Below are 27,098 nucleotides of genomic sequence, written 5' to 3' on the forward strand. Positions count from 1 at the left end.
CAGATCAGCTGTGTGCAAGTAGGATACAGTATGTGCACATTAAATGAAAAAACAATGACATTGTTGGAACAACAAGCTCTTGTCCACCATATGAACCCTGTTCAGTACTAAAAACTACCTTCTGAGCTTTAGTTCTGTTTAAATCAGAACCACCAGTGTTTGAACAACAACAACCAGAATGTGGTGCATTTACTGAGAGAAACAAACAAATGTAGAATTAAGGCGAAATTATATTTATTTGCTGATAATGACTGATAATAGATTTTTTTTTCTTTTATTTTTATTTGGTTTTATTTTTTTCTTTTCTTTTTGTTTTTGGGAGGCAATTTAGAGTCCAATCAATCAATTTGCATGGAGAGAACACAGAAGTGGCCACAGAAAACAGCCCACCAGAGTAGTGGAGTCGTTTTTATGAGGCTGCTGTGCTCTTCACTGATTCCACCCTGCTGCCCTTAAAGAAAGAGGAGGTGAAGAATAGAAAGGTGAAGAATGGGGGTGATAGATAGATAGATAGATAGATAGATAGATAGATAGATAGATAGATAGATAGATAGATAGATAGATAGATAGATAGATAGATAGATAGATAGATAGATAGATAGATAGATAGATAGATAGATAGATAGATAGACAGAGAGAGGAATCAGGGTGGAGAAGTTGGAGAAGGCCTTACTGATCCACACAAGATGTATTTATGGAAAGCCTTTGTAATTCTTCTCTTGATGCGTTTCCACAACAATGTGAATTTCCCCTGGCTTGGGGAGAAATAAAGGACTTATCTATACTGTGATTTTCTCACAGAGGTAATACTGATATACAAAAAAGGATTACTAATATAATCGCTACGGTATTAGAACCTGCCAAACTCTTCTTCAAACGGCGAAAGTTTTCGCTGAAGCCTCTTCCCACCGATGAGAAGAACCTGGTGTCTCCAGATTTCAAATTGTCTGGTCGAGGGATGGCTTCTAAATTAACCTGCAAAGCCATCCACACAGTGTCCTTAAAAGATTCATCTTTTGCCGTCGTCGCTGCCTCCAGCAGCTTTTCTGTAGAGCCAAACATCCTGTCAAGGTCCTTCACCATGGCCTTCGATATTTTGTCCGTCTCCTGGGTTATTTTTGTGATGAAGTCAGGTGACAGGTAGCGTTCATCCAGAAGGATCAACAGTTGCTTCAGGATGATCTGGAGTTGCTCTGTGGTGACTAACACCCTGGATTTACAGAGGAATTTTGCCATCACCTTCAGCAGCAGAGCGCTGACGACATCCTTTTCTTCAGGGGACAAGTAGAGTGAAGAATGTGATTCAGTTCTGACCTGGGAAGCGGCGGGTTCAGGAGCAGAGACCAGTTCAGTCGCTGGTTCTTGATAGGAGGATCTGTCATCGGACTCAGACTCTTCATGGACCGACACCAAAGTGTCGAGAGACTCTGAGTATCTGAGGGCTACAACTGGTGTAGAGAATTTATCAGCGTCCTCATCATAGTCCTCATCGTCCCTGCTGGTACATTTGGAAACTTTTTCACAAGTTTTTCTGGAGTTGACTGTAGACACAGACTCAGAAGGCCTTCCTGATGAAGGACATCTTTCTGAGCTTCTGACTACAGACTCGCTTTGCTCTTGGTCCAGATCCACAGGTAACTCTGGATGTTTCCTCTTAAAAATCTTCTTCTGGTCTGCCTGCATTTCATCAAATTGCCTTTTGGCAGCCTTGGAAAATGGCCAACGTTCACGCTCCTTTCTGTTTTCAGTCGCATCGTCTGTTGAAGTCGAGGCCTTTGATGATAAAAAGGCTCTGACCTTTTTAAAGCTCAGGGCCATGTCAAAGTGGGGTCTGCTCAAGTGAGTGGTGAAAATCACGGCAAATCACGGGAAATCGCACGAAGTCACGAGAAACTGTGTGTTGAATCCAGGTTACGAACATATTTATACACTTTCTGGCCATTATGACATCACACATGACATCTCAAAGATTGTGATGTCATAATGACATTTACATACATTCTGCAAACAACACTGCAGCACACTGAAACACACACACACACACACACACACACACACACACACACACACACACACACACACACACACACACACACACACACACACACACACACACACACACACACACACACACACACACACCCTGGATCCCAGCACTGTGGAAAAATGGATGTTTTTGAATAAAAACAAATCAAATGTTGTCCCTATTTTTGTTTTACAGGTTGTCACTGGTACCACATGCAGTCACAAAACAACAAGTAGCAAAAGCACAATAAATTTCATTTATATAGCCCTTATTACAATTAAAAGTATCTAAGCACTTTACAGAAAGCCAGAACCTGACATCAATCAAGCAATCAAGCTACAAATCTCAAATCTCTCTCCAATTTGTTTCCATTTCCCCCTGTGTTCCTGCTATCAGGAAAAGCAGACACTATATTAAGTATATTACTTGTTTACTGGCATTATCATTTAAGCACAATTCACAGCTTCACATAGCAAAGCTAGTGTGTCATTATAGGCACTCTGCCTGTTTTATTTGTCCAGTTGATGGCGCAGTAGAGCAAATGAAGCACCATGAAGCTTCGAACCATGAGTGAACCAGTTGGATGGAAAGCCTCAGTGCTTCATGAAGCTTCATCTCGCCATCACTAGTCTTTAGCGTAGCCTGAGTTGCTACAGAAACCTGTCTAAAGATTACAGTTAGAGGTCTGACCATCACTGGTGATAAAGAAAGTCAGATTCAACTTAGATCTCAGCTGAGAAACATCACTAAAAATAGAGTTTTTAACCTTTTCATGCTTGTACTATTTCTTGCAGACTTCATTTCTATTAAAACGCCCAAGAAATCTTTAGAAATTTTGCATCTTTGCACCAAAACCAAATGCAAATACTTCGGTTTTAAAGGCTTTTTATTGGCTTTCTGCTCATTTCATAATTCAATTTAGTTTTTAAATCTTTTAATCTACTAGTTCCTGACTATTTATCTGATATGTTGACTAAGTTATAGATCCCTGAGATTCTCTAAATCTGTTCTCTTAAATGTTCCCCACAGTCACTAAACACTGTCTTTAAATATCTTTTGCAATTTTATGTAACTTACCAGTATTACACCTGCTATTTTATTACTTTTATTATGTACTTTTGTATATGTATTGTAAGGTTTTTCTTAAATTGCACTTTTTATATGTGATGCATGTAGCATTGCTAAACAAATAAAGGTATTTGTATGATTTATTGATTAGAAAAGTGATGGGAAAAATGTGAACATGTAGGCAGCAGCAGTGTATTCATTCTCTCAGAAACTTTAAAGTCGCTGCTGAACATTCTTTGGAATTTAATCCAAGTGGAGCGTTATTTTTTATTGTGTTGTATCTTTTATTTTACTTTATTTTAATGTGTTTTGATTCAGATTTGTCTTCAAGTCGTTGTGTTTTATGTCTTACAGGTTGTTGTTTATAATTTCACAGCATTTTGGGTCAATTCAAGCACATTTTAAATGCGCTTTATAGCAAAATTTGACTTGATGTTAATTGAATTCTGACTGAAAAAGGCTTTTTAATGAGTTACTGTGCTGAAATAAGACACATTTGACCACAAAGATCAACTAGTTTACTACAATTGTGTGTGTATTTGTATTATGTGTGTGTTGGTTAACACCTTCATATGGTTAGGAATTGTGTCCACTTTTGGTTAAAGATTTGATTTAGAGGTAAGATTTAAGACAAGATTAAATGTCCAGTAAATGAATGTTCACATAGAAACTGTGTGTGTCTGTTTAAGTAGTTGTCGAGACAACAAGGTGCTGATTGTGCACATGGATGACCTCATGTCTGTGAATTCACTGGATATCTACAGACCCAGAAGAAGAGCTGCACACTAGAAAAGTAACCACGTTAATGTTAGGTTTTAGTCTGTTCTGGATGTTCAGTGCATTAAAGATATAGAATCTAGTAGTTTTAATCAAGTAAAGGCCTGATGTTGAATGAGTCCTTCAGTCTCTGACAGACGCTGTGCTGAAGTACTCCGGGTCTCGTGTCTTCGCCTCGGTTCTGTTCTGACCTGCAGACTTTAATGAGGTTCTGCCGAGTGTCACCTTCACTCCTGCAGGTCCCCGAGATTCGGTTCGTTCCGACGACACGATGTGAGCGACGAAGTGCTGAAAACAGAACAGAACATGAGAGAAGTCAGCAGAGAGGAGCTCCCTGTTGTCCTGTGAAAACCTCAGATTACCTCATGCAGAAAAAAATCATTTTATTATATACAGTAAAATCTTGTTCTTACATGGTGCACTTTTATTTTGATTTCATATTTTGTAATAATTTTGTGCTCTTTTGTTGTATGCTGCTCACCCAAAGAGCTGTGAAACTGCCTTCTAGTGTCATTTAGTTCTATTAAAATGCTCCAAAATACTATACTGCTAAAGTTTGCTTCCTCATTGATTTGGTCCTAAAATGATCGTGATCTTATACTTTCAAAAATGATTTCAGCTCTTTGTCTGTTTTCATTGCCATTTCTCATCATGTCATTGATTCAGAATCTGCAATATTGGACAAGTAAATCAAATAATCTGTGATGATGGATAAATGAAATATGTGTTTGTACATAGAAAAATAACAGTGAAAATTTCAGGCTTGTATCTTTAATAGTTCCTGAGATCTTGTCGTTCAAACAAAAACACATGGTTAAACTGGGTCCATAGGCAATTTTAAGAGTTGTTTTTTTTTCTATCTCAGAAAGTATTTGATATATCAAGCTAAAACTGTACACATATCTTTGAAATTATCCATATTTTATGCTACAAAGCCTTCAGGCAAATCAGAGATTGTTGAGCAGAAATTGTTGTAAAAATTAGATGATTTAGTATAGAATTACCCTCATTAAATAACTTTTTGCAAAGTGCAAAAAAACAGGAAACATCCAAATGTGGTGGTTTTAAAACAGTGACAGTTCATTGCAGTGTACAGGTTTTTTTAAAGGTGCTTTTCAGGAAGGTTGCTAGAAACATCTTGGAGAATTTGCCACAGTGCTTTGATTTCTGATTTTACACAGACGAAAAAATTTCAAGTTTATATACACAAAAAACAAAAACAACAAAAAAAATGTCACGATGAGCTGCAAAAGAAAACTCAGAGGGGCTTAATCTGTGCACCACCGTGAAGAAATACTCTGTTACAAGAATGTATTTGATATATCCAGCTAAAATTATATAACTATCTTAAAAATGGTCCAACATTTATGCTGTAAAAATGGCAGGCAAATGAGAGATGGAAAAGCAGGAACTGTTCTAAAAATCTTATGGTTTGAGATTAAATAACCCTTTTTACATTGCAAATAAATTCACTTCTGCCGGTGTAATAAGCAAACGTTACACCTCTTCTTGTAACAAAGACATTTCATAAATTAAAAATCCTCATTTTCAAATCAGAATATCAACCTACAAAGCAGCAGTCTGTTGTCTGCTGCCTCTTGATGCCTTTATAAGCTGGTATATTTCTCCACTTTGTGACAATAAGACTCCTGTTTGCATCAATTTCCACTGAATATCAATTGCAGTGAAAGGATGGATCTTGAGAGAAAACTGTTCATTTCAACTATTTTTGAGGACAAGTCTGCAAAACTTTGATTACTTGTTGGCAGAAACACAGATCCCACCACCTTGCTTAACAAACTGCTGGAGTTTATCTCATGCGGCTGCACTGTGGTTCTTTAAATAAGTGAATTCTGCTGTGTGTTATTTAAAAACCTCTGCAGGACCAACAGCAGCGTCTTCGTCTTCTGGTTTGGGTTTAGATGATTCATTGAACTTCCCTCTCTGTGCTTTTAATTCCTGCACACAAACACATGACAAACTGTGTCGCTACTTATGATAAAACAAAGATATTCAGGTTAATTCTTGGTAGGATTTGTGGTTTTAATGTAAAAATAATAAACCTTCAGGATCTCGTAGTTTGAAGTCCTGGCAACGTAATCTTCCCATGACTTGGCCATGAGCTCCCGTTGCTTCCAGTGGGACTTTATCTGGATAGAAACATAGAGAAAGAGCTCATTAAGAGGATATTAAAGCTGCAAGCAGTGCTGGTCGGGTCCTGGCATCCTGGCAGTGACTGAGGCTGGATATCGTCACATAGATGTGATCAGGACAGGACTCTGATCAAACAGAAACAGTTTGAGGCAGATTGGAGCATGTAGAGGGGAGTTAGACAGCCCTTCCTGTTTCATGGCAAAACATCAAAATTCCAGGGGCCACCAAGACCTTAGATTTTAAGAACCTTTCATCACTCATGCCTGTTGAATAAACTGGTGGAATCTGAGATGTGTTGGACTTCACCCATTGGAAGAATTTGCTCTTGGAAATTTAAAAACATGTCCCATAATTGACCAGCAAACTAACCCTAGCTAACAAACCTAAATAAAGCAACTGAGAAAGTTAAGCTAGTGCTAATGTGAGTTTTGCTACCTACTTAGCTAGCATGATGAAAAGGCGACTGTACACAAACACACGCAAAATGACGGAAACAGCAACAAATGGAGCTAGATACGACAGCAGGACTTCTAAAAAGTCTCCTCTGGCTGCCTGTTTGGGACAATTTATGAGTCGTATGACCATGAAAGAATTTGACACTTTATTCAAAATGGATGACTTCCTGTTGGGTTTCAGGTATGTGTGCAAGAGGCGTTTTTGTTCGTCCTGACATGTTCCAAATGCCTGTGAAATGTTGTAGGTCTAAGTGAAATGTGCTAATGTTTTCTAATTTTGCCACACACACATGTGCAATTCCCCCTAAATATTGAATTTTTTTGCTAGTTTTGATGTGTGTGCCAATTTTGATATGTTTAAGGCTTCAAAGTTGTGTTTCTTTTGTCCATAGAGGAAAGAATAATAATTCTGTTAGTGTTCAGATGCTAAATATTGGAAAACAGACAGCTGCTGCAGTTATTAGAAAATAATCTGCAGCTATTTTGATATTCACTTAATTAATTTGAACGACATAATGCTCCGAGAGGTCCAAAAATCGATCTATTTTATGGTTACTTCTTGCTTTTTTCTCAGTAAATTGAATACAAAATTGCCATAATAAAGAGTGACACTTATGCGATTTTGTTTGCTGTCAAAGAAGAACCTCTTCCTGAGTTTTTGGTGTATTTATCTCTTCAACTCTCAGCACCTCTGTATACAGGAGCTGCTCCTCGCTGATCTCCTCTTTCTGCTGCTGCTCCACGATGCTGCTTTGTTCGGTCATGATCCTCCTCGCCGTGTCCTCTGTCATCCTACAGATGGCGTTTAGAGCCTCCTGGTCCGGACTGATGGGCCTCACGCCGTCCAGACTCAGCTCCCTGCCCATCTCGTCCCAAACCTCACCGACCTGCAGCATAAACACAGTCAGTCACTGTTCATACTGGTTGAGTTTTTGTCTGATCTGATGAGTTCACAGGTTTTCAAGTTTGTCTTTTCCTTGCTGTAACCAGTCCTCCTGCTAATTCAAGATCCCAATTCACTGTCCAAGTATTGTGAAGGTTATCTGAGGTTAATCTGAAGCTTCAGTCTGAGCCAAACAAAGCAGGTGAGCAGAACCCCTGAAGTACTAAAGTTCTCCTCTGAGTGTTTCTGCTGAGCTGCATAGAGACATAAACAGAAACTTTAAAAGACTTCAGGGATGCCTACTTGATTTGACTAACATCAACAACTATTTCTCTTAATTTTTCACTGTTTACTAGACTGAAGTGCATGAGGAAGAGATAAAAGACTAGATTATAAAACATTGGTCTGTTGTGTTTGACAGAATTACAGCAATTCACACTTTAAATTCCCTTTCACATCTATCTATCTATCTATCTATCTATCTATCTATCTATCTATCTATCTATCTATCTATCTATCTATCTATCTATCTATCTATCTATCTATCTATCTATCTATCTATCTATCTATCTATCTATCTATCTATCTATCTATCTATCTATAGACTATCTATAGTCTATCTATAGTCTATCTATCTATCACCCAAATGCAGGCACAGAAAATGGGAGACACGAGAGAAACAGGGAAAATAGGTTTTACTAAACAAACGAGAACAAAACCAATGCAGACAAGGAAAAACTGCACAGAGGGGAAAACAAAACAAACTGGCTATCTGACACTCTTAATTCAACATAAAACTTTATCTAATCAACAGAAATGCTGAAAAATCATCAAAGGGAAATTACAGACACAAGCAGGGGGTAATCAATGAGGGGAAGGACTGAACTGAGGCAAACTGAGCCACTAAAAACAAAAAAAAATCTATCTATCTATTAATGGTGTGCCCTCTTGGAGACCAATAAAGTTGCCTAAAAGAATCATTAAACGTCTTTTTAGCCCCTTGAGTTTTGCACATTTTGCTAAAAAAGTAGAAGCAACTATTATTTTTCAGTTACAAAAAATGTTTAAAGGTTAATTCCAGTTTATTTCAACCTGTTATATTCTCCATTATTATGTTTATCACGTCGCTGTGTGTCATATAAACGTTGCTTACACTCTGATTCTATGTTGTAGAGATTCAGGTAAACAGCATTTCATATTGTAGAAGCTCCTTGCAGATTTCCACTCAACCTTATTTTAACATGAATCACTTTAAATGTTTGCTTTCAGTCTGGCTGAAAGGAAGCACAGAATTATCTGCTTAGATCTGATAGTTTACTAACTGCATTCTTACCAGCTGATCTAATAATGCTGCTTATTTACCTGTGCACACCTGTTTGTTAATGTGCCTGATTCCACATTGAAATAAACTTAAATTATTCATTAAATTTAATGCACACAGAGAAATTCAATGCAAATACAGCTTTGAAATTCTTATGATGCTGTAAAAATGAGTCAATGTTAATTAAATCTGGTTTTATTTATGTGATTTCCGTACCTTCAGTCAGTTTTATTGAGTCAGATCCATGTGGACAAGAGTCTTAATAGAGTACAATGTATTCAGATCTAGCACACATTTCTGACTTGTATTTTACAACTTTCACATCCAGCACTGATGTTTTCTTTTCAATCATTTTTACCTTAAAGTCCAGATATCTCCTGACGATGCTCAGAGTCACGTAGTCTTTGGTCGACAATCCAGGAAGCTCCTGAAAACCTGTGAGGAAAACATTACACATGATTCAAACAGGATTTATTCCAGTTTCGTAACACAAAGTGCTTTGAGTAACAGAGAGAATAAAAGAGGCAATAAAAACAATCTCCCCACACCCTAGTAGCATTAGATTATAAAGAAAGACTCGTGAAAAAACATATTTAGGACACAACAAAGGCAGAATCAGGCAAAATGCATAATAAAGCAAATAGAATAATAATAATAAATGAAGCAATAAAAGACAGATGAAATGGACAAAATGTATGAAATGAAAAATAAATAGATAAAATATGTTTTATAAATACTAATAATAATGCAAAAATGAAAACATTGATTAAAAAAGTCAGACTAAACAGGCAGATCTTGAGCTTGCTTTTACAAAATATCATCATCCTCTGCTGACCTTTAAATATAAATGTACTGTAGATTTATATGGAAGTGATATAAACGCCTTAAGTAAACAATCACACTAAAATATCTGAAAGCATCCTCACTCATTACACCGTGAAGACGTAATGATTGGGTATTTTCCAAACGCAAATGATCTCACTATCTATTAATCCGTCTTCATAGTCTCACAAATGTGGTCCTAATTGTAATAAATTGACCAAAATGAGGGTTTAATCATCTACAAGAAGCTAAATCTTCCTGGAGAAATGTGAAAATATCACATTCTTGAACATATTTATAACCTTGCACTATGTACACGACACTTTAGTTTAAGAGCTCTACCTCATTATTTATGGCATTGTGACTGTTTTTTAATGCCTTGTTATTAATGCACAGCCTGGAGGAAGAGTTTGCGTTTCACTGCACAGACTGTACGAGCATGTGACAAATCTTGATTATTTATTGCTCAAATAAATAATACTGCATGAACTGAAATGAGCTTTTAGGAGGAGCTATGAAGAAGCTGTGGTGATGAGAGGGACGTGAAAAGAGCCAGACATCTTTCAAATGAAGCTTTAAGCTGAATAAATAATTGAGTTATTGTTGTACCAAGTTTGCAGAAGATGGAGTAAATCTTTGAGCGCAGGTTCTCTGAAATCTCCAGAACTGATGCACTCGATGTGTGAGACAAAATGGACGGCTGGACGTCGTCCTGATGGGAAGGACGGAGGACGGGCTGCTGGGGATCTGTTACACAAATACAGAAAGAAGACAGAGATTAAACTTATGTTGTGCAAAAGAAAAGCAGCAGTGCAGCTTCAAAACAAGCTTAATTTAAAGAATAAGTTGAATAGGTAACAACTACTAATAATGGAAGTAGCTTTGATTAAATATGATTGTAAAAAGCTGTAAATGAAACTATTTGTAAGCTGAAAAAGCTCCTCTTTTGGTGTTCTGTTACAGGTTGAGGCTGCAGACGGACCTGTGATGCCTCCATGCTGGTTCCTCTTCAGGCCCAGCTCCTCCTCCTCGTCCCTCCACAGCTGCAGCAGCAGTCTGGATGCCGTCTGGCCGCCGCCGTCCCTCCAGTCCAGGATGTGAGACACGGTGTTGGGGTTGTCGCAGAGCTCCAGCAGGGTGGCCAGGACCATGCCGTGGACACATCTGGGGCTCGTCTGAGAGAGAAACATCCAAACGCTTTCATTTAACCCTCTGTTGTCTTCATTTATGAGCCCAAAAAATATTGTTTCCTTGTCTGGAAAAAATCCCAAAAATCTGCAAAAAAATCCCCCAAATTTGGTAAGAAAATTCTTGTAATTATTTTCCAAAAATGAGTAAAAATCTTCCCAAAAAATCCTAAAAATATCTAAAGTGATCACAAATATATCAGTGAAACTTCTAAGATTTTCTTTAAGAACATTCACATAAAAATCAACCAAAATCCAACGAAATTTGCTGGATTTTGGTTGATTTTTTTGTGAATGTTCTTAAGAAACATTTTTAACATTTCTTTTTATCCGCCAAAAAATGTTCAAAGATTTCCCAAAAATGTTGAAAATGTGGACATCAGAAGTTTCACAGTGAAAATGGGTTTTTTTTCACATTTTTAAACTTTAAAATGGGTCAATTTTGACCCGCAGGACGACACGAGGGTTAAATAACACATAAAACCATCCATACAGAGCAGCTGAAAGGTTGTTTTTCTTTATACAGTAACTGGAAGACAGAGGAATAACTTACTCTGAGTAAGTCGAGCAGGAGAAGCACTCCGTCTTTAGCCAGAAAATAATCCTCTGTGGTGTAGCAGCCGACAATACAGGACCTGATGGGAAAAACAACAGACAGAAACCTTCTCAGCTGAGGACAATCAGGAACCTTTTCTGTCTGATGCTTCTTAAACTGGTCACAAGGTTGTAAAGAACTGAAAAATGAAGTGTAGGAATGTGCTGCTGAAATAAAAATGACCTTAACTGAGAACAGGAAGCAGGTTTGAGTTTAAATTGTAGAACATTCCTGATCTTACAGTTTTTCTCAGTCACTTTGGTTCATTTCTCAGATCAGAATTGAAATTCTCAAAACTACTTGTTCAATCTCCACATCATTGTGTCACTTGTTCACATCAAAAAAGCAGTTTCTCATTTCTTTGAACAAGTTGCAAAGGCTTTGGTTCATCCATGCAAATGATTCTGTACAATTCTCTGCTGTTTCCTACATTATCAACTACTTCTGTCATGTTGAACAAAATGCATTTTAATGGGTCTCTGATGAATATTCTCACCCTCACAACATTTAGGCATTAGTTCATCACATCAGTCTTTACATGCAAAATGGTTGAACAAGTTGTCAGAATATGTCAGGGATGTGTCTCTACATTTCCATTAGACTTTTTTCTAAATCTGTCCTGAATTGGTAAATTGCTCCCAGGTGAATCTTAAACTGCTCTATGAAGGGAAATGTGTGAAGAGTTAGAGTTTTCTGAAATCACTCAAAGACACAAGATATTCGTGATGAGGATGAGAATTTGTGTCCCAACAGACAGGAACATCAGGAGGAGTAGGAAGACTGCACTGGAATTCCTACAGCTGCATGGACAGTTTTCCCTGAGGAGATTGTTCTATGTTCACATTTCTACTTTTGTTTTTTTATTTTTTCTTTGTGCTATGCAGCGCTGTTTTCCTTTCTGGATTGCAATCATGTGGTCTGTCAACAAATTACAACACAAACAGTAAAAGCGTAAATGTGAATCTTGTCCAGTCTCTTGCAATCAATCTCCCACATAAACTAAGGAGGAACTTACAGTTTACAATAACTGTCATCAAAACTTTATCCATAGTTTCCATCAGAACATCCCTCCAGAGAACACTGTTATAATGACAACATGACTCAGCAATCTGACTGTCTGATCCACACAATGACACCATGACTGGTCATTCTGATCCACTGACATGTTCATTCACACAGATATTTGTTTTTGAGAGATGAACTAAGGATTTTGGGCAAGAGACTGGCTTCTGCAGGTAATCTATGCTGTTCTGCTATTTGTACAAATTGTTTTGAGAAATGCAAATGTCGAGGATAATTCGAGAAATGTACCCGAGCGACTGAGAAAAACTGTAATTCAGCCACCTGAAAAAAGTTTACTGTATATTCCTCAAGATTAGGTTCAAATAAACATTCAAACTCAACCTGACACTATTTTAACAAGGTTTCCAACTCTAGTATATTTAGATAAGAGGCTACCTGGTGCTACACTGCAAAAATAAATAAAAAACTAAAAAAAAAACAACTGTGAATATCTACCAGTAAAAATTCTGGGAAAATACATAAAAAACAGTGGAACACTAAAATGCTCCAAAAATTATGAAAACAGCAACAAATATATAAAATTATGACATTTTTGTACATTTAAATATAGTAAAATTGCAATTTTTAATTTTATGGTCACACTTTGTAAAAGAGAAAAATTACACTATAAACACTATTTGTAGAAAAACTGATTTTTGCTGTGAGACAATGTGTAAATAATACTTTTTTCTGTAATTTTTAACAGATGTTATCTGTAATCTGAAAAAATTAGAAACATCTGTAAAATAGCCATTAAAAATCATTTTCAATCCTTAAATTACATATTTACTTTGAAATAATGGCAGATTTCTTTAAAGTAATATATTTTTGGTCAATTTAAATAAAGTAAAAAAAATGCATAATTTTATGGTCAAATATTGCAAAAGAATGAATTTCGATTTGTAAAAATACAGATTTATGATTCAGACATTATTTACAGCTTTTCTCTGTATTTTTTGGCTTAAAATGTACGATAGAATTACTTTTTTCTATGATTTTGCAAGCTATTATTGGTAATTTAACAAAACAGAAAAAAAATCTGTAAAATAACCATAAAGTATTCAAAAAAAATTACAGCTAAGCACAGTTTTTGTTTTTGTTTACAGTGTACCATTACAAAAACAGATGCAGCTTTGTTGTGCCTCATTTCTGCTGCATCAGATGTGGTTGAGTTGCAGCTGTGAACGTTTAGAACAGATTCAATAACATCAGCATTTACTGACTCCTTGCTGTAAGTTTGTTATTTACTCTCTAATTCAGAAAGTCGCACAAAGTAAAACAATTTTTACTTTGACCTTTTCATATTTTCTTCTGGCATGCTAATGGGGGAAGGAGACTTATTGGATTTCAAAATCTTTCCATCCATAGAGCTCAAACCGTTTGAATCCAGATGTTAATTTATGTAGAAATGTCAAAAAACAGTGTAATGAGCTGGTAAACACATTAAGACGCATCGGGTTACATTTATGAGGTTAGACTGAATGTGACAGGTATAAATGATTGTAATATTCATAATAATGTATAAATTAACCAAACATGTAGAGCAGTTAGTCTGTCAGAGGTTTCGTTGAACTGACCAAACACAGTCGACTGTGGAGAGGATGAGCTTGTTGTGTCCTAAACCGCTGTAGAATTTATCGGAGCCTTTTTTCAGGAAGTTTACGGTCATCTCGACTCCCTCTGAGCCAAACAGATCCTGAAACAAAACACAGCAGCTCAGACAGCATCCACAAACACATTTACTGAACTAAATGTTAAAATATTAACATTTTAGAGGCCATTTAGCTACAATTATTTTGCTTTTTGTCCACAAAATTTTAAGAAACTGTAATATAATTGTATGCAGGTGCTGATCTGAGCAGAAATCCTGATTTCAAATGTAAACAAGCTGCAGATGAATTTTACATCTGTAGCAGTGATGCAAAAAATAATAATATTAAAGCTGTTACCATTTAGGAACCATAAACAAAAAAGTGGTATTTTTAGCTGAAACAGTGGCTGTACTAGTATTCATGTTCATCCCTGTTATTACAGTCACATATAAAACAGAAGTTAATTCTTAGTTCTGTCATGATGTTGTCTGTAACTAAACAGTGTTTTTGTCAGGTTTATGATCCCAGCTTCACCTTTCTGTGCATGTCGGTGTCACACAGCACTGCAAGAATCAGCTGAATGTCTGACTTCATCTCCAGAGAGACGATGTCCTCCTCATCTGGACTCGCATCCATCTGGATCAGAATCCCTGAGAAAAAAAACACCCACAGTTTTAAATGTATTGATTGTTTTTATTAAGAAGAAATGTTGTCACTGAGTGGTTTATATGATGTTCAGTGTTGTTACCCAGAAGCTGGCTGATGATTCCCTGATCACAGAGGTCCTGGTTCACAGATTCTTCTCCCAGAGACGTCACTGATCGCAGGACTCTGATGCAACGTCGCATCTGAGCCCGTTTACTGCCTCGACCTCCAGAGCTGTGGAAGCTGTGACCCTGACCAAAGTAAGAATCTGGAGTAAAGATATAAAAATGATACGTTTACTTACTAAATGTGAACTGACTGCTCAGTTTTTTAATAGTTTTACACCTAAACATAATAAAAAAAAAAAGCAATATTAAATTCTGTGTTCTTTTGTGAGCTGAAAATCACAGATGGGAAGTAAACTGAATTTGTTTACATGTCAGATGTTACAAGAGAAAAAGTTGAAGCGTTTAAAGCAGTTTGAGTTTCAGTTAAAGTTGGAGCACTGCCGACTTTGAGCGCTTCAATCTTAAGCTCAGTACAACTGTCAGTTTTTAACTATGAACTGAGAGTTGTCAGTTAAAATCAACTGTTATTTATTCAGCACATTAAAACAACAGACATTAACCCAAATTGCTTCCAAATAGAGATTCATTGGAAATTAACCAAACAAATTTAAATACTGAGGTTAAAACCATATAAAATGATATATAATACAAATTTACACAAGTAATTTAAATATTATGGTTAAGACCCTATAAGATTATTTACTATATAAATGTATTTGAAGTAGTCTTAAAACTAATGATTGAGATCATAAATTCATTAGGAAAAGGCAGCAAATTAAGTGTGAAGTTGGCTCATTTTCTCACAGACTTCTATATACTTCTAGAAGAGGCGTCCCCTGCTGGCTGTTAGAAAGAATACACTTCTTTTCAAAAACACTTTTTTAAAGATACCTCTGAGTTAGCTTAAGTTTTCAGAGCTGGAGGCTACATGTATCTTTCACATACAGCCTATAAATAAGACCACAGACTGTACAAAAGATTAAGACAGAGCAACTCAAGTTTAGAACTGTCTTTTAAAACCAGATGTAGTGAGAAATTAATTCTTTGAATCGCAAGCTGGCCCCGCCCGAAAACATAGTCTGCTTTATTGTCTATTTAGCTCTAAATGGGGCCATAATTTACTAAATGAACCTCATTTTGAATTAAAGTAGTCTTAAAACTAGCAATTGAGACCATAAACTCATTAGGAAAATGTTTACTGAGGTAACAAATCAAGTGAGAATTTGACTCATTTTCTCATAGAAAATGTATATATATACTTCCAGAGAAGGCACCCCTGCTGGCAGTTAGAAAGAATGCATTTTTCTTTAAAAAATATTTTTTAAAGATACTCCTGAGTGGTGAATATGGTTTTAAGTTTTCAGAGCTGGAGGATACGTGTATCTTTCACATACAGTCTATAAATAAGACACATGACTGCTTCTCTTTGACCTTTCAGATTTATCACAGTATATTTCCTGTTTCCCAACCTGGTCCGACGCACCAGTCCAGCAGCAGCAGCAGACAGGTGTTCCCCTGACAGGACATGTAGTCGTCCATCATGAGCGGAGCGATGGCGGCGAGCGCTGCTAACGCCTGCAGCTGCAGCTCCTCCTGCTGGACGGCCGACCAACCACGTGAACCCGACCGGCGCTCGGACGAGGCAGCAGGAGGCTTCACCAGAGTCAGCAGAGCCAACATGACTCGCTCTTCTTTATACAGCTACGAGAAGAAAACTCACAGTTAATGCTCACATTAATTAAATGTTAACAAAAGCACCGACTGAGTGTCACCGACCTGCAGGGCTGCAGAGTCCCTCGACATCAAAACCAACAGATTCAGCAGCAACTTCTTCATTTTCAAGTCTTCGTTACTGTAGCTGAGCTTCAGGTTGTGGATCAGATGGCTGTGGGTTTTCACTGAAACAGAAACAAAGCAGTTTTGGTGTCATGAAAGGTGTGCATGCAAAGTTAAATTATAAGCATAAAAGTTAGGAGAAAGTGGCCTCACGCTCTGGAAAAGTGACAAAAACCACAAGCTGCTTGGCAAATAAACTCTCCTGAAAGTCAGAAAACATGACAAAGTCTTATGTCACATTTTGCACAACTTTTACTCTTTAATCTATACTTTATTTTTTTATCCGTCCTGGACTCACAACAAGCAGAGAGTTTGGATTTTCAGCGATGAAAGACGTGATCACCAGCAGGTCGTTCCTGAGTTGGAGGTCAAGATGTTGAGAAGTATTCAGCAGCTGGCGGAAAAATGCTTCTTTAAGAGATCTAAGACCCAGAGGAACAGAGAAAGTAAGATATCGAGCTAATTTACACGACCGTTCAAAAGTTTGCATCACACACTAGGAGGCTTCAGACTGAATCTGTAAACCCTCACACTGGCAAATAATCCAAGTCGAACATCAGAACATACCAGATTTTTCCTTTGATTGTTGGGACGGGTGTTACGGAGATAAATCAGCTCTGAACTGCTGCTGTGTGACTCAACCTTGGTCTAGTCTGCATCACTTATTGACTGTTATTTACAGTAAACAGGCTGAAAATCATTCTTTTTCCAGGTTTCAGTTGCTAGATTGAAACCGTACATATACGACTGTTCAAAAGTTCGGGGTCAATTAGGAATGTCTTCATTTTTGAAAGAAAAGCAGTTTTTTCAATGAAGATAACATTAAATGAATCAGAAATCCAATCCAGACATTGTTAATGTGGTAAACGACAGCAACCATCACTCCTGTGTTCTAATGCTACATTGTGTTAGCTAATGGTGTTGAAAGGCTCATTGATGATTAGAAAACCCTTGTGCAGTTATGTTAGCACATGGATAATAGTGTGGGTTTTCACGGAAAACATGGCGTCGCCTGGGTGACCCCAAACTTTTGAACGCTAGTGTAAAAGCACAGACTTGGAAGGTTTATGTGCTGCAGAAATGCTGATGTTGTTCTCGTCAGGTACATTTGAAAACATATTCAGCGACTCGTACACAACACACTCCATGCTGCAGAGCTGAGCGGTGACCTCCTGCTTGCTGCTTCTCTCCAGCAGGTTCCAGAGGATTTCAGACGAACGGAAAAGAACCTGACCGGACGGGTCGGGCTCGTTCATGTGGAGGCAGATCGTCTCCGCTCCTCTGGCCCTCAGTATGGAAGCACAGTTCATATCTGAAAATGAAATGCAATCATGGAGTTGTGATTGATAATATAGCAACCCACTGACACGAGGACACTTAAAAATCACTGTATGTCTGATTGTTATTTGTTGATTTGTGCTCTTGACTGCAGGCTAATGAAGGAGGTCATCTGCTGGTTTGACATGTGTGACAGATGTTCTGCCTCCCTCTCTTAAAGTCCACAGCGAAATCAGTGACTGACCGGAGGAGCTGGAGAGGATCTGAAGGGTCTGGAGGATCTGCAGCCTGATGTCCGGCTGGTTCTCCACAGCAGCCATGGAGAGCAGCAGAGCCTGAGGAAGGTCGCTGTGCTGCAGCAGCTGCAGTCTGTAGCCTGGAGAGGTGGGCTGGAGTCCTGCAGCAGCATCAGAGAACACAACTATAAACTACTGGGTGTCAGCAAGGACAACATAGAAGTACAAATATATGTTTTTTTTAACATTTTGAGTGTAATTTTTTTTTTTTTTTAAAGAAATGTATTATTATTTTACTCGTAGGACTCAGTAGAAATCTTGTAGGTTGTTGTAAAGAACAAGGTAATGGTAATCATAGGAGCTTCAGTAGAAATCTATTTAAGCTCCTATGATTACCATTACCTGGACGACTGACAATCTATACGGACATATTATTATTTTACAGATGTTCCTTGTTTTGTTAAAATAACAGAAAAAATATTAATTTACAGGTTAAGCACAGATGCATGCTGTTATTTAAAAGAAAATGTGTGTATATTAAGGGTTGAAAGTCAAAAATGAGTGAAAAAAAATAATTCTAAGCTGTTATTTTACAGGGTTGTGTTGTTAAATTACAGGTAATACCAAACAAAATCAAGAAAAAGGTGTTAATTTACATGTTGATTGTAAAAAAAAAAAAAAAAAAAAAAAAAAAAGACAAACAAACTAAAAGGCCAAAGCTGTATATATGTCTAAATCAAAAATCGGTATCTTCTTTACAAAAGTGTGACCACGCTGCATTTAAATCATGTAAAATTGTTATTATTTTCAGGTTTTTGCTGTAATTTTCCATACAGTTTTTGAGCATTACAGTATTATACAGTTTAATGTATTTTCTATATTTTCCCACTTTCTTACAGACATTTTGATTGTATACTAAGAGAAAGAAAAAAAATATTGATAATTTCAAATTATGGCTAATAACTAAAAAAATAACAGAAATATAGTATTAATCTACATATTGACCGTAAAAAAACTGAATAAAACTGTGAATAACGTCTATGTCAAAAATCAGTTTTTATAAATGGTAATTTGTTCATTTACAACATTTAACTATAAAACTACACAATTATTTTTTTACTGTATATAAATCAGTAAAATATATTATTATTTCACTGGTATTTGGAATTACTTGAAAGATTTTTTTTTGTATATTAAAGTTTTAAAAATGGTAAATATTTCCTAAACACTTATTTTACAGATTTTTTTTTAAGTTTCATTAAATTACAGATAATGTCTTGTAAATTAACAGGAAAAATGTATTAATTGGCAATATGTAAACTGTAAAAAATATATATTTAATCTAGCAAAGTAACTCCATAGTGATTGTGGTAAATAATATTCCAGTTAAGCATAAACAACTTAACATTGTCTTGTTAGCATGTTAGCATGCTGACTTTTCTGAGGCATTTCGTCCAAATCACTGCTCCTTAATAACTGTAGAGCCTTAGAGAGCAGCTGATGTGGCTGCAGACTTTGTCATACTGTAAATCTGGGTTATATATCAGATTCAAAATATAGAAACATCAAAGAAAGGAAGTGAAAACACGGAAAGGAGATGAAAATAAGACAAAAGCACAAGCATGCCACCACAGAAGCCATGAAAGAGCCTCACTTAGCGACAATCTAGAAAATCTGTAGTTAGAGGGGAAAGTCCGAGGCTTTGTCTTGTTGGGTCGGTCCGTACCGTCGAGCAGCTGTTTGGGAGCCACACAGCTGTAGAAGGATTTCACACATTCTAGTATGTTCTGCCTCACTTCTGTATCAGAAACTCTCATCAGAAACCCTGCAGACAGAAACACAACCTCAGTCCCTGCTCAGCAACACAAGGTTACTACCGTACTGTACTAATATGCAGCTGGAAGTAATTATCTAAAAACTGTTTAAATGATTTTTCCTAAATGTTACAAGGCCCTGCTACTTTAGTATATTACTATATTATTCATAGAAATGAATTGGTTTGAGTCACAGACAAAGCACAGTAAAACTCCTGCAGTGAAAATCTTAGTAATAGTATGTAAATATATTCAGGAAAATACAATACAATACAATAACTTTATTAATCCCCAAAGGGAAATTCAATTGTCTGGGGTCTCATCAGTTTACTTTAGAATTAAATAGTCTAATTGCTGATGGTAGGAAAGATTTACTGAATCTTTCAGTCCTGCAGTGCAGGGATAGGAGTCGTCCACCACTGATGTTTTGTTTTTCACTGAGGCAGATATGAAGTGGATGATCCATGTTTGTCAGAATGGCCTCCACCTTTCTAAGTGTCTGTCTCTCCACCTCATCCTCCAATGAGTTCAATCTGATTCCAACCACAGAGCCAGCTTTTTTTAATCAGTTTGTTCAGACGCCTTGCATCCTTGTTTTTCATACTGCCTCCCCAGCAGACTGCAGCATAAAACAGGACACTTGCTACCACAGACTGATAAAACATCTGCAGCATCTTACTGCAGATGTCTAATGATCCAAGTCTTCTGAGGCTAAAAAGTCGGCTCTGGCGCTTTTTGTAGATGAAGTCTACACTTGTAGACCAGTCCAACTTATTATCCAGGTGGACACCTAAATATTTATACGATGTCACCACCTTGATGTCCACACCACAAGTGTTCACTGGCTGAAAAGGGGGTTTGGATCTGCAGAAATCTATGATCATTTCCTTTGTCTTTGAGGCGTTGAGTAGCAGGCAGTTTTTGTGACTCCAGTCACTGAAGGCATTTATCAGATCCTGTATTCAGCTTCATGTCCATTTCTGATACATGCCAAGATAGCAGTGTCATCAGAGGATTTCTGAATGTGGCAGGACTCAGTGCTGTATTTGAAGTCTGATGTATACAGTGTGAACAGGAATGGAGCCAGGACTGTTCCTTGTGGAGCCCCAGTACTGCTCATTAATGTAAAAGTACCAGACAGTGAAAGTACCTCAGTGCAGAAAAGTGTCTCCTGTGATTGATTTACTGCATTACAGTACATTTTAACTTTATATTATTATCATTCAATTGCCTTCCTTTGCACTAACTCATCCTGTCTTTAAGTTTCCTAAATATTATTACTCCACCAAGGATGCAAGGACCAAGTGATTAGATTTTGGCAGTAGTCTGGATCCACAAATTTTTAAAATATTTCACCTGCCTTGGCTGAGTACTGTGCTCTGTGAATGCTTTTCAAGTTTATACATTTTTTTATACTGTGCATTTCATTATTCCACCAAGGAGGCGGACCCTCGACAGAGTCATATGACAATCGGCATTGGTTTGTCTGTCTGTCTGTTAGCAACATTACGCAAAAACAGACCAACGGATTTGGATGACATTTTCAGGGAAGGTCAGAAATGACACAAGGACCACCTGATTAGATTTTGGCAGTGATGCAGCTTTTAATCTGGATCCACAGATTTGTTAAAGATTTCTGGATCATTGCCAGATAGCGTCACGGCGTCACTGTAACCATGACAACAAGTGAACACTACATCAGCTGCCTGCTGACGATCACATGATTGTGATCCTGCTACAAATCCACTGCTGCAGATTTACTGGGACTTATCGGTAGGAAATGAGGGGGTAGGTCACGTGATTCGGTATCTGCACGTAACGTACACATGTATAACACACACCTGTGCTCAGGGCAAGGTCATTTTGTTTGTGAGTACATCTATAATAAATGGACACATTCCATAGTGCCGTGATTTCCACCATGAATTTTTTCAAGATTTCATCTGTCGGATATGATACGACTTCTGAGCAGCCTTGGCGGAGTACTGCTCTCTCTGCGTGCTTTTCTTATTTATTTCATCTTACCTTTCATTCTATTTTAACTCAGGAAGTAACACCATAATTTCGTTGCATTGGTATTTGCAGCTGTGGGATGACAAGGAATGTCTTGAATCTTGAATTAACGTTTGAATCTTGAATTAACGTGAAACCAGGATTTTACGTTGGAGCTCATCTTGAACAATAGAACTGCAACAAATGATTACTTTCATTATTTATTAATCTGCCTGATCATTTTCTTTGTCAATTAATTGATTATTTGCTTTGTAATAATGTTAAACATAGTGAGGAAATGCCATCAGATGTGCTCTCTTATCAAAATAACTAACAACTGATAGCAACTAATTCTGTTTGTTGTACCTGTATAAACTGTTGGGTAGTTTATTTATAACAAATCACATAGTAAGTTTAAAGTTTAAGATGTCATGAAAAGAAAAGACTTACTTAAAGTATAAGTACTTTAAAATTGCACTTAAGCGCAGTAAATATAAAAAGTTATATTCCACCATTGTCACTTTGATAATATAATTAAAGAATCAAAATTAGGTGTTATTAAAAAAATAAGAACTAGCTTTAAAACTCTCACTTGCAGGTGTTTGTAAATGTGATCAGTAATGAAGCTGCTGTGGAAGTGTTCCTTTAGTAACTGAGCTGAGTACCGATGTGAGAGAGGAAGTCAATGACGTCCTGAGCGAAGTTCAGCTCATCCGACGTTTTCTCCTTCAGGAAGGGAAGCCTGAGACGAAACAGAACAAAACTCTGACGATCCCACGAGAAAACAACAAGCTGTTTACCTCTGAGAGTAAAATTTGCAAGCTCCTTACCTGCAGATGTTCAGAGCTTCACACAGAACGGCTCCATACTCAGGATGATCCTTCACCTTCTCAGCACAGATGTTCAGGATTTTGGCAACGCCTGGAAGCTCCTTCAATCGCTTCGAATAGTTGAAGAAACGTTTTAGTGAAGTGTTTGGTCACTCAGGGAAATCCCTGACAGGGAGGTGAGGATTCATCGTGATTACTGAGGTTATTTCTGAACAGGGAAAACGCTGACAGACACCGATGTGGAGCTAAATTAGAGCCTGGGGAGCAATGTTTGGCTTCATGAGAGCAGATCTATTTTCATCACTGCAACAGGGAGCATAATGAGGGAAAACCTGACAATCTGCTGCAGAGTGTGAACCCTGACAGAGACTCGTGGAAAAGACTCGAGGACAGAACGTTAAATATGGAATAAAGGATACAAAACCAATCTGGTTTCTCTTCAGCAGTTTCTTCAGGACAAACAGGTGCCTCTCCTTCAGGTTCGCCTTCAGGAAAAACAGTATGATTACAGAAAATAAAGCATAAATCTAAACAAGAAAAGATTAATGATTTTCAAGTTTAACTTACAGTCAGAGGATCTTCAAGGAGACGAATAACTTTACTGAGCTCAAGACTTTTAGCGCTGACCTGCTGAGAAAATACACTTCAGGTCCGTTTAAACTGTCAGTGAATGACCAGGATTACAGTCTTCTTATTAAGTAACTGAAGAAAATACAAAGCATTCTGAATGCAATGTTTATTCCCACATCACCTGATATTTTCTACGAGCTATTATCTCCTAACCAGTCTTAATGATAAACGGCTGAGGTTTCCTACTCTCTGGCAAAAAGCTTAGTTTATATTTTTTAGTTGAGTTCAATTAATATTTCAGTCCACTATGAAGTAAAAATATAAACCCTAAGAAGTTAATATGTAATTCAGATCCAACATTATCTACTAATTTTTGTAATTTTTCGGATCAAAATTTCCAATTCAGAATAAATTTGCTCCATCTTTAATTAAAGTAATATTTAGAATTGTTCACAAGATGTTGTAGAAAGAAAAGCAACATTTTTACACAGTAAATGCATAAATATGTAAATATTTCTTGCATAAACAATATTATTTACAGTGTACAAATATTCATGTAAAGCAGGGGTGTCAAACATGCAGCCTGCGGTCCAAAACCGGCCCTCCAGAGGGTCCAATCTGGCCCGCGGGGCGATTTTGTAAAGTGTAAAAATTACAGATAAGACATTAATTGTGAATTTTAAATTAGTAAAACTATAAATTTAAAATAATTTCTAGACCATGACAAGTTGTTTTGATCATAAAGTAAAATACTAGATTGTTCATTGTTCTCATGTCATTTTATGTCTCATTTTGTAATACTTTGTCTTGTTTTTTTTTTTTTTGCATTTTGTCTGATTTTTGTCATTTTTGTCATTTTGTGTTTTGCATTATTTTTTGTTTTGTGTATTGTTTTTGTCATTTTGTGGGGCTTTGTTGGCTTGTGTTGTTTACTTTTTGTCGTTTTGTTTCTCATTTTTGTCTTTTTTTGCCTCGTTTGTGGAAGTTTTTTGTTGTTTTGTTAATTTTTTGCCTCTTTTTTGTTTCGTTTTGTGTCGTGTTGTTTGACTCATTTTTTGTCATTTTAAGTCTCATTTTCTAATATTTTTTTCTTGCTTTTGTTGTTTTTTTGTCTTTTTCTGTCCGGCTTTTGCCATTTTGATCATCAAGTAAAATAATCTATCATTCACTTCCAGATACCTGAGACTAAATGTTTTAATTTCTTTTCATTCACTCCGTGATCTGTAAGTTGTAATGTATAAATGATAAACTGAGGCATAATGTTGTTGAAATTAAAATTATTTTTCTTCACAAATTTCAGGTTATTCATAATGTTTTGTAAAAAAAAATAGTTCCTTAAATGTGAACATTTTTGCACTAAAACAAAGAAAATACTTGAAGTTGTGGTTATTTACAGGTTATTATGTTGTGATTTTACTGGTCCGACCACTTGAGATCAAACTGAGCTGAATGTGGCCCCTGAACTAGAATGAGTCTGACATCCCTGATGTAAAATATGCTGCTGATAATGAATAAATCTGACAAGTCTACATGACTGTTCATAATTCCACTTTGTGTCCCTGTTGATCCTCCTTCTTCCTCAGACTCTCAGTGCACCGTGAATGTTCCCTCTGTCTAATTACATATTAGATATAGAACAAAAAAGTGACAATATAAATATAATATCTTAAATATGTGATGCCTGTAGCCTTCTGAACCCACCTATATTCCTAGAGATAGACTTTCTGTGTCCTAATCACTCTGACAAGGTTTAAATCAATCAATTAATTAACCTTTATTTAAACATTGAGGAGTACACGAGGAGCAAATACACAAATAAACAGAAGCTGAATGCAAAAAAATAGATTAAAAAACTATAAAATTTTAGCATTGATTCATATTTAATGCTAGTGGTGCATATTCCCCAGCAAAAGTACAGGTAACTAAATTACTAAAAAGCACTGGAGGTCTGGAGCAGCTGCCTGCTTTTTTCCAGCTAACAACAATTTATCAATCAGTCAGTAACCAGCATATGTTTGTACAGCACTTTATATAAAAATAGGATGTAATACAGGGTCATACGAGGGGAAAAGAAAATCCTTTTTCTAAATTGCAGCTGAGTGTTTCTAAAATAAAGCTGAAGTGTTTCTAAATTGATAATAAAGTGTTTCTAAAGAGAAATTGAAGTGTTTCTAAACTAATTTTGAAGTGTTGAAGTCTTGAAGTGTTTCGAAAATAGAAAGCAGCCCTCGGTGTCAACAGAAATGATTTTACAGCATCAGTGAACAATATCAACTGGATTACGTTCAGTTGTTGTCCAGTTTTGAACCTGTAAATCAGAAGTTATTATCCATACATCCTTTCTGTTTACTCTCCAAGTGAATAGATTATTAAATAAGAAAAGAAGAAAAACTCATTGAGAAACTGAAACAAAATCCAACCCTCAATGCCAATAATAAACATGAATTTATTTCTGAATTATTACAAAGCATCAGATGTCTGAAACAACTGCCCATTTTTTTTATCATTTCTTCAGTCAAAATTTCTAAAAGAGTTTCTAAACTGAAATGCACATTTTTGTTCTCATACAATGAATGATAATAAGGTTACTCCATTCAGTCACTCTATATTTACTATTCTAATGATCAGGGATATTATGAAATAAATGAGCCAAAAAAAAAAAAAAAACTAATATAGAACAGAAACTAACCCTTCATGATGATAATTATCATGAATCAGTTTAGAATTATTAGTTGTGCATATTTCCACATGAGCGAAATTATTACAAACAGTCCACTTTGGTTAAAACAAAAGCTTTTAATTAAACATGCCCCTGAAGTTTCTATTTTTCATTGTTATTTTATCTGATTGTTTTGTTTTTATCCTTGTTATATCTTCAATGTAGCACTTCAAGATCTTGCCTAAATTAAAAGTGCACTTCAAATAAAATTTTTTATTATTCTTATTACTTCTTTCTGTTAAAAAAACATCTATTAATCAAAACTAAAATTTGCACTTTTGTCCATATACAATGCCAACTTAAACATCATTTAACAGCATCAGTAAACATTAAATGTTTACTTGTTGATGATTAAGAACCTGTAAATCAGATGTTATTCAATTTATGGGAGCTCTCAGTGATCAGGAATGTTATTAAATTATTACGTCCAAGATATGAACTAACTGCAAAAAAGAAAAAAGAAAAAAATGCTGAATTTTAGTGATACATACTTGAAAATATATTTATCCAGTTTTATCCAGTTTCTAATTAAAATTACCACTTTTGTTCATATACATTGCCAATAAAATCATATTTTAACAGCATCAGTAAACATTAGACGTTCAGTCATTGATGATTTAGTTAACTAAGATTCTGTTATTCTATTCCTCCTCGCTTTCTGTTTACTCTCCCAGTAATAAATGAAATAAATGTTTACCTGCTGTACATGTTGACTCTTCTGTGATGCTCTGAGTCCGATCACAGGAATCTCCGGCTTTCTCCTGTGCATAACTTTACCTGAATCCATTTCTAATTTTTTCTTGCGTCAGATTCTTACTTAACCACATAGATAAAGGTGAACATCACCGGTTCACTTAATTTTTTTTCTGCCTCACAACATACTTCGTTTTAGCTAAACGCAGTTTTAAATACTGAAAGCAGGCTTTTAAAAACTTACTGCGGTGATTGTTTACGAATAACACCGAGCTAACGCTAACAGGAGTTTAACCTGTTCAATAAATGTTGTTTCTGGCCTTCAAACTCCGGGAAAAAATCAAAAATTATCCTCCAACACCTCGCTCTGCTCCGTTTACGTAGCCCGAGTTTGGCAGCGTACAGCTGTTGCTATGGTTACAGTGTAGTACGGCGAGCCGCGGAGCTCGAAACTGATCCAATAACGAATCGCGTT

At 36.4% G+C, this 27,098-nt stretch overlaps 1 protein-coding gene across 2 annotated transcripts; it reads right to left on the bottom strand.

Moving 5' to 3' along the window:
• Positions 1–2,263: 2,263 nt before the first annotated feature.
• LOC111563931 (cilia- and flagella-associated protein 69) lies at positions 2,264–27,092 on the bottom strand. 2 transcript variants are annotated; one of them, XM_023263207.3, is made up of 23 exons: positions 26,628–27,092; positions 23,209–23,271; positions 23,061–23,126; positions 22,642–22,751; positions 22,477–22,553; positions 19,732–19,830; positions 18,014–18,166; positions 17,626–17,803; positions 16,790–16,913; positions 16,645–16,693; positions 16,432–16,553; positions 16,125–16,356; positions 14,691–14,855; positions 14,477–14,592; positions 13,928–14,046; positions 11,247–11,328; positions 10,489–10,681; positions 10,116–10,253; positions 9,043–9,119; positions 7,170–7,367; positions 5,935–6,021; positions 5,747–5,830; positions 2,264–4,159 (listed from the first exon to the last, which is right to left on the bottom strand). In XM_023263207.3, exons 1-23 carry the CDS (start codon positions 26,715–26,717, stop codon positions 3,995–3,997), a joined length of 2,787 nt encoding a protein of 928 aa, XP_023118975.2. In that variant the 5' UTR covers positions 26,718–27,092; the 3' UTR covers positions 2,264–3,994. The 2 variants fall into 2 exon arrangements, with proteins under 2 accessions (XP_023118975.2, XP_035800798.2); XM_035944905.2 differs by having other exon boundaries at positions 19,660–19,830.
• Between the last annotated feature and the right edge of the window lie 6 nt (positions 27,093–27,098).

The sequence above is a fragment of the Amphiprion ocellaris genome, chromosome 15, assembly GCF_022539595.1.
Source record: "Amphiprion ocellaris isolate individual 3 ecotype Okinawa chromosome 15, ASM2253959v1, whole genome shotgun sequence".
Classification (NCBI taxonomy): domain Eukaryota; kingdom Metazoa; phylum Chordata; class Actinopteri; family Pomacentridae; genus Amphiprion; species Amphiprion ocellaris.

Bases quoted from the DNA above. Each gene is read 5' to 3' on its own strand.
- LOC111563931 (XM_035944905.2), bottom strand. From the start codon at position 26,717: ATGGATTCAGGTAAAGTTATGCACAGGAGAAAGCCGGAGATTCCTGTG. The intron at 19,831-22,476 runs GTACTCAGCTCA...TTCTGTCTGCAG, and splicing joins TGACTTCCTCTCTCACATCG to GGTTTCTGATGAGAGTTTCT. The intron at 5,831-5,934 runs GTTTATTATTTT...GTTTGTGTGCAG, and splicing joins CAAACTACGAGATCCTGAAG to GAATTAAAAGCACAGAGAGG.